General features: G+C 51.5%; 1 protein-coding gene across 4 annotated transcripts in view; it reads right to left on the minus strand.

The window, feature by feature from the left end:
* Positions 1–13,528, minus strand: part of Ryr1 (ryanodine receptor 1) — a 131,001-nt gene that overhangs the window by 56,045 nt on the left and 61,428 nt on the right. For all 4 annotated transcript variants that reach the window (XM_076930947.1, XM_034498479.2, XM_076930943.1 and 1 more), the window contains exons 51-67: positions 13,160–13,323; positions 12,973–13,051; positions 12,694–12,783; positions 12,134–12,274; positions 11,728–11,802; positions 11,574–11,649; positions 11,202–11,325; positions 10,742–10,857; positions 9,849–9,916; positions 9,634–9,755; positions 8,677–8,726; positions 8,248–8,308; positions 7,837–8,075; positions 4,037–4,118; positions 3,408–3,538; positions 1,760–2,092; positions 1,428–1,668 (exon numbers count right to left, since the gene is read on the minus strand). In XM_076930947.1, coding sequence (XP_076787062.1) covers positions 1,428–1,668; positions 1,760–2,092; positions 3,408–3,538; positions 4,037–4,118; positions 7,837–8,075; positions 8,248–8,308; positions 8,677–8,726; positions 9,634–9,755; positions 9,849–9,916; positions 10,742–10,857; positions 11,202–11,325; positions 11,574–11,649; positions 11,728–11,802; positions 12,134–12,274; positions 12,694–12,783; positions 12,973–13,051; positions 13,160–13,323 — 2,192 coding nt within the window. The remainder of the gene's footprint in view (positions 1–1,427; positions 1,669–1,759; positions 2,093–3,407; positions 3,539–4,036; positions 4,119–7,836; positions 8,076–8,247; positions 8,309–8,676; positions 8,727–9,633; positions 9,756–9,848; positions 9,917–10,741; positions 10,858–11,201; positions 11,326–11,573; positions 11,650–11,727; positions 11,803–12,133; positions 12,275–12,693; positions 12,784–12,972; positions 13,052–13,159; positions 13,324–13,528) is intronic.

Genomic DNA, 13,528 nt, shown 5'->3' on the forward strand with positions numbered 1-13,528 from the left:
GTGTGTTCTGGGGTGTGTGTGTATGAGTGCCAACTCTCCCCCATTTCTGTTTAGATAAAAAGAAAGAAATAAAGAAAATCAGATAGAACCAAGCTGGGAGAAGTAGAGATTTCTTTTAGATTCAATTTTGAGTCTAAATATGAAGGTTTCCAGGTCCAGAGTGAGCCAAAGGAAATTAACCTAATTTTGCTAACAAAACTTAATGGTTGAACATGGAAGGCTGATGCAGGAGGGGTTGCTGGGAGTTTGCCAGTTCTCATTCTGACTACAGAGTGAGACTCTATCTCAAAAACGAACGAACAGCAGCAGCAACAAATAACTTATGGCCAACTAAGTAGTGATGGATCACAGCTCAAGTGTAGTTGAAATCTGGAATGGCATTTGTGCAGAATGCACATCGCTACTCCCATGTCTGCCCCATGGCAGACATAGCTAATCAATCACAGAGCCAAAGGCAAGCTTACAATCTTTTTCAATGGGGATGGATCTTGGAGTTTAAGCTATCTAGATAACGCTTTTGGTTTATTAGTTAGCAGGTGGCTGGCATCTGCATACATTGTTTTATTAAAGAACTATGTTCTTGGGGGATGTCATCTATGTTCCTTTCTTCTCTCCATGGAGAAAAGCTTGACCATGGTCCTTTACTACATAGGTGGGACACTTAGTTCTACACACAGGTAGACACAATGCTGGCGGGGAAACAAGATTCCTTATAGTAGATGGTGTAACCCTCAATAGGGTTTTAAGAAACAGAAGGAGGCAAACTCAGAAAGGATTAGTGTGTGTGTGTGTGTGTGTGTGTGTGTGTGTGTGTGTGTGTATCTGTGAGTGAATGTGTGTGTATGTATCTGTGTATATATCTGTGTGTGTATGTGAGTGTATATATCTACATGTGTTTATGTATGTATCTGTGTACATGTGTGTATTTGTGTGTATATGTTTTTATGTATATGTATGTGTGTGTTGTGTATGTAGATGTGGATGTATATGCATGTATGTGTGTATCTGTGTGTTCATGTGTGTGTGGGGGGGTGTGCATGTATGTACATGCAGGCATTTGTTACCATGTACATGGAAGCCAGAGAACAGCCTTAGGTGCTGGCCCTTGCCTTCTACCTTGTTTGAGACAGAGTCACTTTGTTGGTCACCACTGCAGGCTTCAGGCTAGGCAGACTATGAGTTTCCAGAGACTGTCCCTTCTCCACCTCCCATCCCACCACAGGGCACAAGGATTACAGATGTCTGCTGCTGCAGCTAGCTTCTCATGAGTTCCGGGGTTCAAATTCAGAACCTACCCCTTTATCCACTCAGCCATCTCCCCAGCTCAGACGGGTTAGAGGGGAGAAAGGGCTGGAAGGGCCTGGTAGGGTTGCAAGAGCCCCTGGCAGCTGAGAAAGCCGAGTCGGGACAGGCTGGGCCATGCTGACCTGTTGTTATCCACGTAGCGGATGAGCAGGGGGTAGAGGGCATACAGGTCGCGGCAGAGCACGGAGAACTCGTCCCGGACCAGGAGCTCACCCTCCTCAGCTTCCGCCTTGGCCTCCAGGCGCAGCTGCTCCTCCTCAGCCACCACCTTCCCTGCCCGCTTACGCAGTCGCCCAATGGTAGGGATGAAGTGGGAGCGAAGGAGCTCTGGCCTGGCGCGGCTCACAATGGGCTGGGCAAACACTGCAGGAAGAGGGTGTTGCTCACATGTGATCTCTGACCTCCAGGGGCCCCAGAGCCCTGCTCCCCAGGGGACACTGTCCTGCAGACCCACCAGCCAGCCGCTTCATCCACGAGGCCTCGTCGATGCCCAGGTTGTTGACGATGATCCGGAGGATGTTCCCCAGCAGGGAATTGAGGTGATCAGAGGTGACTGCAGTACAGGGTGGTGGAGCCCCCGCAGGCAGGGCTGGTGGGGGCGCCTCAGGCCCTCGCTCCCACCAGCGGGGCAGGTAGCTGCACAGCATAGGCAGTGTAATCTCGATGACGTGCGGCATCTCCGTGTAGCGTGCCCCGGACTCGGCCAGCCCCCCGATTTCTGCCATGAGCCTTTCTAGCACTGGGATGTCAGGACACATCTCCTCCACACTGTTGGGGAGCCCCAGGACTGGGGTGCAGGGATAGGTCAGGGTATGCCAACTGCCTTCCCTATGACCCGCCTGACACCAATAAATCACCTTATGCCTAAAAGAGTCTCCAAGAGCCCATCTCCAACCCAGGTGCCTTTCACAGCCCCCCCCCCCACTGGAACCCAGTGATCCCCAAGTACTTTACACCCCAGCCCTCATTAATCCCTAATGTCAAATGCAAGATATGACTCCAACCCCAAAATATACCCCTGGTGTGAAACTTGGTCTCACTATGTAGACCAGGCTGGCCTTGAGCTCACAGAGATCCACCAGCCTCTGCCTCCTGAGTGCTGGGAGTAATAGCATGTGACACCATGCCTGGAATGACGTGGGACTTCCACACTGAACTTCTGAAGCAAGAATCCCAACTTTTTATCCAAATGGGGTCTCGTGCAAGCCCTAACACCTTCATTCCTAAGATCGCCAGAACTCCACGTCCGCTATGTGGCAAGCTGCAAAAAGTGCTTTCCAGCCCCGGTGGGCCCCATGCTAGCAGCTCCCACCTCAGCCCCCAGAGCTCGGAGAGGAGAGGCCTGGGCTGTCTCTATCTGGAGCCCTCAGTTTCAGGTCTCAGAGCTCTAGACTCCAATTTTGTCTCTGGAAACCCACAGTCTATCACCCACTGTTCCCTTCCATAGGCTGGAAGTGGGCTTTTTTCTTTCTTTTTTCTTTTTTGAATGGGGGAGGGGGGGACAGGGGCTGAGTCTCATGTAGCCCAGGCTGGCCTTGAACTTTCTAAGGGGTAAAGATGACTCTGAAGAAGGTCCTCCAGTATCTTACCTTCCAAATTTCGGCATATAAGCTCATGCCACCACACCCAGCTGGGTTTCGGGCACACAGCACGACTAAGGACAAGCCTCCTGATTGAATATTTACTGAACCCCACTCCTAGCTCTAACCCCAGGGTTGAGAAGACAGGATTTCTGCCTGTGGCTTGTATGGCCACCACCTCTGACTCTTGCCCCTAAGTGGCACTTCAAAGGCATTGTGAATGAAAACTATCCACGATAAGCCCCTGTCACTAAAACCTCAAGGACATCGGAAGGTACCTGTCTCCCTAAGCTTCTCATTACCACAATGAGCCACACAGCTCCAAACTTCATCTCTGACACCCTAGTCCTCCCAGTGGGCCCCTTACAACACAGCCTGGAGCCCCCAAGGTCTGGCTGTTGTGGAACACTACAATCCCGTAGAATACTCAGCCCCTCACAACCCAGATTTAGGGAGCACTCCCTCCACCCTGAGGGCAGCTCTCCTGTGACCCTGACAGCTGTCCCCGCCCACGTGACTCACTGGCCCGCTCTCGAGGAGACTTGGTGGTGTAGACAGAGCAGGCGTTGTATTCATTCAGCTCAGGCTCCAGGAATGCCACTGGCATGGCTGCGGCCAGGCGAGCCAGGCATTCCCCCAGGGCGGGGCGCAGCCTGGAAGGAGAGCTGCAGTTAGTTTCCAAGGGCCCCTCCGCTGAGTCTTGAGCCCCAGTCCCACCCTGCACAGGTGTGCCCCTACTGGTCCGCTCTGGAGCAGAGTTGCAGGCGCCGCTCTCGTGTGCACCCTTCTCTGCGTGCCTGGCTGACTTGTATGCAGACTGAAATGATCCTCTCTAGTGATCCCTAGCATGCTGCTGCCCCGTTTCTGCACGTCTCCTATCAGGTCAAGTTTGTTCAGAAGCCACTCAAGACTCCTTAGTCAGTAGGTGTCTGGTTCCCGCTCTCCCAGATCGCACAGCCTGTTTCTATGCCTGGGCGGTCTACTATGCGCCCTCTCTTGGCTTCTGGCGTGAACTTCAGCTTCTCTAGTTTAGTAGCAAGTTTTTACCACAACCAGCTTTGCACCCCCACCCCACTTCACACATCCCCTCCTTTCACCCCATAGCCGCTAAGTGCCTATATAAACCCAACAATCTGTCCCGTTTTTCTTACTTTTCCACGTAGGGGTTCCTGGTGGTTCCCAGAGAGTAGATACTGCACAGCGTTCGGTAGCAAGAAACTTGCACGTCATCCACTGAAGAGGAGAGAGAGTGAGGGTCTGGGCTGTGCCCACCATGCCAGCTTCTCTGTCACCACCCTATCACCTTCTCTGTCACCACATGGCCGGTGGGTAACAAACAGAGCTGTACAGCCCCCTGCCAGTTACGCTTTGTAACCCAGCCAAGACCAGTTCTCCTTTAGCCTCAGGTTCCTTATCTGTAAAGTGGGATGATTGTAGTGCCTTCCGAACAGGGTAGGATGAGGATCAAACGAATTGTTGCTGTTGTTTTAATTTGTGATTTTGGGGTGGAATATGGCACCTCACATGTGCTAGGCAAGTGTTCTACCACTGGACTACACCCAGTTCTCAAATAAATTAATTCCTGAAAAGTAATTAGAAAAGAGGACACAGGCTGGACAGTGGTGGCACACACTTTTAATCCCAGCACGCGCTAGGGCGTGGGGTCCGAGGACAGAGGTAGGTGGATCACTGAGTTAGAGGTCAGCCTGGTCTACAGAGTGAGTTCAAGAACAGCCAGGACTACACAAAAAATCGTCTCAAAAAACCAAAACCAAAACAGCAAAACAACAACAAAACCAAAACAACCCAAAAATCAAACAAATGAAAACAAAAACCGAAAGTATAAAGGAGGACAGGGGAAGCGCTTACTAAAAGGGAGGTGCTTAGTAAAGGGGAGGGACTTACTAAAGGGGAGGTGCTTATTAAAAGGGAGGGGCTTATTTTCCCTTGGGTATCTCTGATGAACATGTTAACACTTCTTCCAGAACAACGCACACATGTGTGTATGGTTTCAGGTGCCCTAAACCCCTCCCACAGGGCCAAGGTAAGATCCTCACTGATTGTACACATCCTTCAGGGCAACAGGGGACAGGGAGGCACAAAATTTAGGAAAAAAACTATATATAGAAAAAAATACAACAGGAGTGATGTCACAGCAACTATAATTTTCCATGTGTGTGTGTGTTTGTGTGATACACATATGTGTATGTGTTCCACTGTGTGATGACAGGCCCAGCTCACCTTGTTTCCTGAGGCAATCTTTCACTAACCTTGGAGCTCACAGATTCTGCTCGTGTAGCTGGCGGCGAGCCTTGGGGATGCTCTTGTCTGTCTTCCCAGCACCAAGATTGCAGGAGCATACATACCACTGCACATGGTTTGTATGTGGACACTGGGATCCACACCCAGGTCCTCACACTTGAATGACAAATACTTTCCCAACTGGGTTATCTTTGCAACCTCTGGGATTATGAATTTTTAAAATCTAAGGGGCTGGAGGTTAAGATCCCTGACTGTTCTTGCAAAGGTCCTGAGTTCACTTCCCAGTAACCACATGGTAGCTCACAACCATCTGTAAAGGGATCTGATGCCCTCTTCTGGTGTGTCAGCTATAGTGTATTCATATACATAACATAAATAATTTGTTTTATTAAAAAAAAAAAACCCTAAGGACAGCTGAATGTGGCAATGCATGCCTGTCATCTCGGCTTTGGGAAGTGGATCAAAAGTTGAAGGCCTGGGCATATGCCTTTAATCTCAGCACACAGGAGGCAGAGGCAAGTGCATCTTTGTGAGTTCAAGCCTAGCCTGCTGTACATAGTGAGTTCCAGACAGATGGATCTACACAGTAAGACCCTGTCTGTAATAAAAAACAAACAAACAATAACAACAATAAAAAGAGTTGAAGGCTATATGACACTGTGTCTCAACAAACAAAATGAGGGCTAGCAGGATAGCTCAGTGAACAAATGTACCTCTTACCAAGTCTGATGACCTGGGTTTGGTCCCAGAATCCACATGGTGGAGGGAGAAAGCTAGCTCTCTCAGATTGTCTTCTGAGCTCCACACATGTGTGTTTGGGGCCGCCTCTTAGCAGAAAGCGGCTATCAGCTTTGCAGCCATCTTGAGCCATATACCCTGACATGAGACTTGGATTACAATAGCCTACAACAGCTGAGCACACTCTGATAATCTTGGTTTAGATACCTTGGGTGTGTGAGATTAAAGGTGTGTGAGATTAAAGGTGTGTGACTTAAGAGTGACTTAGAAGTGTAGAGATCAGATTTAGAGACAAGACCTAAGGGCATGATTAAAGGTGTGACCAAAAGGCAAGGCTTAGAAGTGAGACATATAAAAGGCAGAGGCAGACGGCAGAGAATCAGACGCAGACAGAGGAGACAGAGAAGCAGACACTTAGAGGAAGAGAGACTGAAGAATAAACAGGATTGAAACACACTCTGTCTCGTCTCCATTCTTTGAGTCCGTCCCCTCTCTCTTGCTGAACCCCGACCCGCGGACCAGAGCGGCAGCTTGGACCGGGATACAGTGGCCGCCATATGCGGGGGCAGCCCAGGCCTCAATATTTTGCTCCAGCCGTGACACTTTTTGGCCGCCTGAACGTGGGCCTAGTGCGATTCTCAACATATTTTGGCACCTAACGTGGAGCTCGAACCCACGACCCTGAGATTAAGAGTCTCATGCTCTACCGACTGAGGTTGGCCCGCAACACATGTGCCATATCGACACACACTACACATAGACACATAATAAATAAATGTAAAAAAACCCAAATTGGAAAATATTCTAATTTTAAATAAACGATGAGTTCAGGAATAGCTATAGGATAGCTCATAGCCTCGTGCCCTACAGGCCCTGCAGAATACCCCCACCTTGTTTTCCCAGAAGCAATATGGCCTGCTATGGTGTTTCCCATGGGGCTCACATGCTGCAGGCTGGGCCCCAGGGCAGTGATGTTCAGAGATGGAACTATTGCAATCTGACTGGATCATGAGGGCTCTGCTCTCATGAATGGGTCCTACTCATAACTGGATGGGAGGCAGGGCCTGGATGAAGGAACTGGGTCCTTGGGGGCAGGTCATTTGGAAAATATGTCCTTCCCCCTGTCTGTTTGTCTCAGTGTCTCTGACTCCTGGTTCCCACATGGTCAGCAGCTTGCTACATGCCCCTGCTGCCATGATGCCATCCAAAGTAATGGAGCCAGGATGACAAATGACTGAAATCTCTGAGAGTGTGAGTCAAATAGATCTGTCCTCCATCGGAATTGCTTTTTTAGGGGTACAAAGTGGGGCTCGAGACAGGGTTCCTCTGTGCAGCCCTGGCTGCCCTGGAACTAGCTCTGTAGACTAAGGTTGGCCTTGAACTCACAGAGATACACCTGCCACTAAGCCACACCCCCAGCCCTTCACTGGGGGGGATTCTAGGCAGGGGCTTTACCACTGAGCCACGCCCCCAGCCCCTCACTGGGGGATTCTAGACAGGGGCTCTACAAATCAGTGCTTTTAGCCTTTCATTGTGAATTCTATAGGAGAGCTACTCAGTGAGTCTTTCTTCCAGCCCTTCACTGCTGGATACCAGCCCAGTGTTATAGCACTGAGATGCATATCCTCAGCCCTTGCTTTTCTTATGCTTTTTGTAAGTCAAGACCTCACCCTGTAGCCCAGGCTGGCCTCAAACTTGCAGCCGTTCTCCTACCTCATATTCTTGAGTCCTGAGATTACTTACTGGTGTGTACCACCACTGTGAATTTTGAATTCACATTTCAGTTAACACCTTCGGTTCCCTATAGTTCACTAACTGTGTGCTTTGGCTCAGAGAAAGAAAGCATTTGCTCTAACACCAGGTGACTCTGTCACCCACCTCAGGATGGACAGTGCCGGTCAAGCTGACACCCCACCCCATGCCCCTTGCCCTCAGAGTCAGAAGTCCTTACGGATGACATCGTCTCCGAACTGGTGCTGGGCGATGTGCTGGAAGAGGGTGGTGAGGACAGGCAGCAGAGCCACCGTGGTGTAGGTGAGGTTCTGGCCCACGCCCTTCACCTGCGTGCGCGCCTGGGACACCTTGCCTAGCCGCAAGTTCTCCACCATCTTCTCAATGTCCTCGGAGGCACTCTCAAAGAAGGAGCGCAGACCCGCCTTCACGATCTCAGGGCCAGATTTCATCACCGTTCTAGGAGGTGGGGTGCAGAGCTGCAGCTGTAGGAGCAATGTCCCCCTCTCCTCCCTGCTCTTCCCTCCCCTCCTTCCTCACTCCTCTCCTTCCGTGTCACTCTGTTAGAGAGTATAGGAGAACTGAGTTGGGAGACACGATTAAAATGTGTGTGGGTACCCCCAAGCCGTACCTGGCATCCAAGGAGCGTGCCAATATGTGAAGACAGTTGACCACAGCTGGGGCATCCGTCCCTGGGAAAGGAATATGGGCCAGGATGAGGAAGGGACCTCAAGGCCAGAACTTCCTATGTCCATCCCAGCCCTTTCCTCTCTGACTCTACGTCCTGCCTCCTGAGCTTCCACAGACCCCTGGGAGCCCCACCCCGACCCCAGCACTGGCTGTTCCCCCCTCTTTTGTCTTCCACCTAGCCCTGACTTCTCAGGGATGTCCCTGTATGAGACAGTGGCTGCCTGGCCACCTCCCCATCCCCAGGATGACCCAGGCTATGATCAGAGGGAAAGAAACTATAAAAGGCTGAGCCAGGAACTTTCTTCCAAGTGGAGTTGGGATAAAGAAAGCATGAGAGCTGGCAGAAAGACTCAGAGGCAGGGCTACTTACCAAAGAGGGAGACTCGGTGGCGGACAAGGGCAGCAAGTTTACAGAAGAGGCTGAGGAAAGAGAAAGGGACAGAAGGACAAGGGAACAAGGAGTGAGGAGACCAAAAAGAAAGACGGGGTGACATGATCAGAGGAATGAAAGGACAGGAAGGGGACAGAGCACAGAGCAGGACAGCAGGTACAGCAAGGGTAAAGAGATATGATCAAGTTTGACAGTCACAGGCAAGGCCTATAGGAATGGCTCAGTCTGGGCTGGAGAAATGGCTCAGTGGTTAAGAGCACTGGCTGCTGTTCCAGAGGTCCTGAGTTCAATTCCCAGCAACCACATGGTGGCTCACAACCATCTGTAATGGGATCTGATGCCCTCTTCTGGTGTGTCTGAAGACAGTGTACTCATATACATTAAATAAATCTTAAAAAAAAAAAAAAAAAAAAGGAATGGCTCAGTCTTAGAGTGAGTAATGGCACAGAATTCCCCCAGTGAGGGGCTGGGGGTGTGGCTCAGTGGTAGAGCCCCTGCCTAGAATCCTCCAGTGAGGGGCTGGGGGCGTGGCTCAGTGATAGAGCCCCTGCCTAGAATCCTCCAGTGAGGGGCTGGGGGCGTGGCTCAGTGATAGAGCCCCTGCCTAGAATCCCCCAGTGAGGGGCTGGGGGCATGGCTCAGTGGGTCATACATTTAGCATATGTAAAGTTCAGTTCTCAGCACTGCAAGAAAAAAAAAGTCCTAACAATAATTGTCCAGCAGAGGTGATGGAGCAGAGGCTGTCTTTGTCAGAGTGAGTGGCTTGTTTCACTTAAGTCCTGGGAACCTCTTTAGTCCCAGGGAAACTGGGACAGTTGGTCACTGTAGAGCATTCCCAAAGAAGGAACACAGCCATCAGGGCCCATATGAGTCAAGGTCAGGAAGAAGAGGTTTGGGATTCAAATGCTGTAAGGTTAGAGGTCACAGGTGGCCCACCTGGTGATCATTTCCTTCTCCTTGTTGGAGGCGTGGCCACCACTGCCCAGCACTTTGGCCGGCGTGGATAGGAAGTAGAGACAGTGGTTGGTGAAGTATTGGTTGATCAAAGGCAGCAGAATCTAGATGGGGAAGGGAAGGGGGGAAGGGCTGAGTGAAAGGTCCAGGGGCTCTCCCAGACCTCAGCCCCTCCAGGTTCTAAGCCCACCTCTCACCTTAGCAAAGAATTTAATCTCCTGTTCGTGTGGGGATTTCTCTACCCGTCCACTGCTGACCACAGCCTCTGTGGGGAAGAGCAAGCAGGGGCCATTGTGGGTTTAGGCTGAGGAAGTCAGCGTGTTCTGGTAGGAGGAGACACTGGGTCGGGGCAGAGTTAGGAAATAATGACATGTCTTTAATCCCAGCACTTGGGAGGCAGAGGTAGACAGATCTCTGAGTTTGAGGCCAGCCTGGTCTACAGAGCAAGTTTCAAGACAGCCAGGGCTACACAGAGAAAGCCTGTCTTAAAAAAACCAAGCCAAACCAACTAAAAACTTTTCTGTATTTTTCTTTCACGCTTGCCCTGGCCACAGTCAAGCCAGAGGGACTCTGGCCACCTGGGCTAGGTCTCTGCTCAGACCCCCTCTGTGACTCTGTTTCTGTGCAGAGGGCAAGTTCTTATCTCCCATCTACCTACAAAGTCCCTCTCCTCACTGCATGGCCTAGCGGGGTCCCTTCGGTCACTCCCCTCCAGCCTGAGACATGACCCTCCAGGTGTTCAAATGCCCCACCCCACTCCTCCATGTCTTGGCACAGATGTCACAGTGTCACCTGTGTCTTCCTGCTTAAATGGCAGCTGGCTCCACGCCCCCAGCCCCCCTTTCCCTGGTGTCCTCTTCCCCCCCACCCCACACACACACACTGGGCACTTCCTAGCACACTTGGCTTAGTTAGGTATGATTCTAATTGACTCCAAAACAGGGAAGCAGACGAAGAACCATCTTTGTCCCGTTCCCTGCTAATCCATTCCGTCATCCCCAGCAGAGTCTGGCCCAGAACCGATGCTCAACAGATACTAGCTGAGGGGCGAGATGGATGAACCAGTGCCCTGGGTGGGAATTTTTCCTACCCAGGTGGGCGATGAACTCCTGGGAGATGTCCATCCAGCGCAGCAGCTGCTGCAGGAAGCCAAAGGCAAATCGTTTCTCAATGGAAGATGTGTCCAGTTCCATGTCCTTAAGACCCCTGCGTGGAGAGGCAGACACACCTTTCTGGTCAGACTCTGCACACTACCCACTTGCAGGTCCTTCCTCCACCGGCCTCTTCCTCATCTCAGCTTGTTCTTCGAGTCTTGCTTCCCCATGCTTCTCCCCCATGGCCTGATCAGAGAGCCCTGCCTTTAGCTTATCTGCTGGCCCTGACTTCCCTCTCTAAGCTATGCCCAGTAGGAGGACGGCTTGCTGCCCTACTGCTTTTAGGTCTACCCTTTGGCTTCCTTATGGCCCTGCCTCTGTCCCAAGCCCCGCCCCTAAGGCCTTCCTTCGTCCCTGCCTGCAACTGCTTCTGCCCAGTTTCATGGGTTCACATGCCTGGTGACAGCATAGCCATTCATCTGCAGAAACTTCAGCAACTCCTGGGCCTTCTCCCGGTCCCGTGCCTTCTCCTTGGCCGTGAGTGTGTCGTAGGGGACCAGCAGAGGATGGGACCCACCCCCTGGGGATGGCAAAGATGAGAGCAAAAGAAATCAGGGGCCAGGGAAGACCCAGGCCACTCTCACTGAGGTGCCTGCAGTTGAATTAGCTGCACAATTTAAAAGGTGCTAACAATGCAAACGCTGCTTTCCGATGCCGGACGAGTGATTAAGTAACACCATGAAACCAGGACTCTACCCAAGGCACCAAGGCCCCATGACTTCGTGGACGTGGGAGGGGGCAGTGGTGGGAGGGGAGGAGTGCCCTTGCCTTTAGCCTCCAGCTCTTGCTTCTTCTTTCGTCCCCACGTGTTGTGGTAATTTTCTGCCAGTTGTTCAGCCATGGCCTGGAAGTGGGATGCAGACAGTCAAGGACCAGATTCAGACAGGCCTGAGCTTCCTAAGTAAAGGGTCGGTGATCTCACCTGCAGCTCCCGGGACAACGTAACCACGCTGAGGTCTGGTGGTTGGGGATTGTAGCCTTCTCGAGGGTCGTATGTCTGAGAGGGTGAGAGAGGGTGCAGGATACTTAAGAGCTTGTAGAAAGCTCTGAGCCTTGCTCCAGGTGCCTAGCCTGAGTCCGTCCCTTAAGGCCCTACCTCTAAACCACCCTCCCCAGCTCTTTAGTTCCTGAGATTTCTGGTCAGGACTGCCCCCTTCTCCTTACTCTACCTCCCCTCTGTCAGGCCTCATTGCAACCCCACCCATCCAGCCCACCCCTTTTCATAATCCCTCAACCATCTGGGGGCACCCCTCTCAATCCCACCACAATGACCCACCCTTTCCATCGCTCCCCTTCCTCAGACCTTCACCGTCTCCTCATAAGCTCACCTGGGCGGTTTGGGATATCTTTCTTGTTTTTTTCTTTTCCGTCTTCTCCTCCTCACCTTCCCTGGCCTTCTCTACTGTCCACTCCCAGGCGATCATGGCCTTCAGGGACTCCTTGATGGGCCAGCGGTAAATCTCTTTGTCCTGGGGCAGATAGAGTGAGCGGAGTTGGTGGAATGGGGCCAGAAGGAAAGCTTGATTCAGCTTCCCTGGTCTCCACAGGCTCAAGCTAGGAGAAACCCCACCAGGGGTAGGAAGTTAGAAATGGGTCAGTCAGGATTAGAACCCAGGACTCTAATCTGCTCTGCAAACAAGTGACTCAAATATTCCTAGCACCCATTTTACAAGGGCCTCAGAGAAGTCTCACTACCAAGGACCCTTTCTAGAGAAGGGACTTGAGGATTCTGGGGTTATCCAGGGGAAGCATCTAATCTTGAGAGAAGGCAAAATCTATGCCCAGATGCCAGCCAGCCAGCCTATGAAGCTGTCTCACTCCTTCCCAGACCTCCTAAATTCTAGAGTTTCCTTCTGACCTTTGATATCAGGACCTAAGGTTTGGTCACCTTCTCCGAGAAGGTCTTGTAGGGTCTCAGCATGGGGTGGGTCTTCAATTCTTCATCGATGTTTTCACCATAGGACCAGTTATTCTGAATCTAGAGGTGGAGGCCAGACAAGCGTTAGAAGAGAGTGGAAGATATGATACCAGGTAGGAAAACCCTGTAGGGCTCTCAGAGAACTGTGAGGGTCTTAGGGATGGCTGAGGATCTAGGACAACCTGAGGCCTCTGGGAAGGTATAAGGCTTGGGAAAAGGAGGTAGAGGTGGAAGGTCCCCAGTGTTCACCTTGTCGAAGGCCCACTTCTCATGGGTGTATTCTGCGAACTTGTTAATGAAGGAATCCAGTTTCTCCGGGATGATGACGCTGTTATAAGAGATGGGGTCGGCAGGCATTGGGGTGGGGTTCCCTCTCCCTCTGGAGCCTTCCTTCTCCTAACCCCTAACCACACCATTGTCTGTCCCTGCGTCTCACTTGAGGGTCTCCACAGGCCGGGGATCAAAGTTGCCTTCAGCATCCACTGTGGCCTTTTTCTCCGTCTTGGAGGAGTACGAGGCGTCCACGTAGTCAGGAGGCAGGGCCCCCGCAATGGCACAGAGACAAGGCATGGCTATTCGGTAAAGCTCCTGGTCATATTTCTGGGGGTGTCAAGGACAAAGGGGAGGATCAGGCCTCACTTAGCCCACATCTTACAGTCCCCCATTCACCCTCTAGTCATCAACTCCCCTCTCTGAACCCACCAATCTGCTAGTCACTCTGGAGGCAGCCCAAACCTCACTTTGATCTGTTGTGTTTGTTTTTTCAGACAGGTTTCATGTAGCCTAGGCTGTCCTTAAACTTGAT

The sequence above is a fragment of the Arvicanthis niloticus genome, chromosome 1 (assembly GCF_011762505.2).
Source record: "Arvicanthis niloticus isolate mArvNil1 chromosome 1, mArvNil1.pat.X, whole genome shotgun sequence".
Classification (NCBI taxonomy): Eukaryota; Metazoa; Chordata; class Mammalia; order Rodentia; family Muridae; genus Arvicanthis; species Arvicanthis niloticus.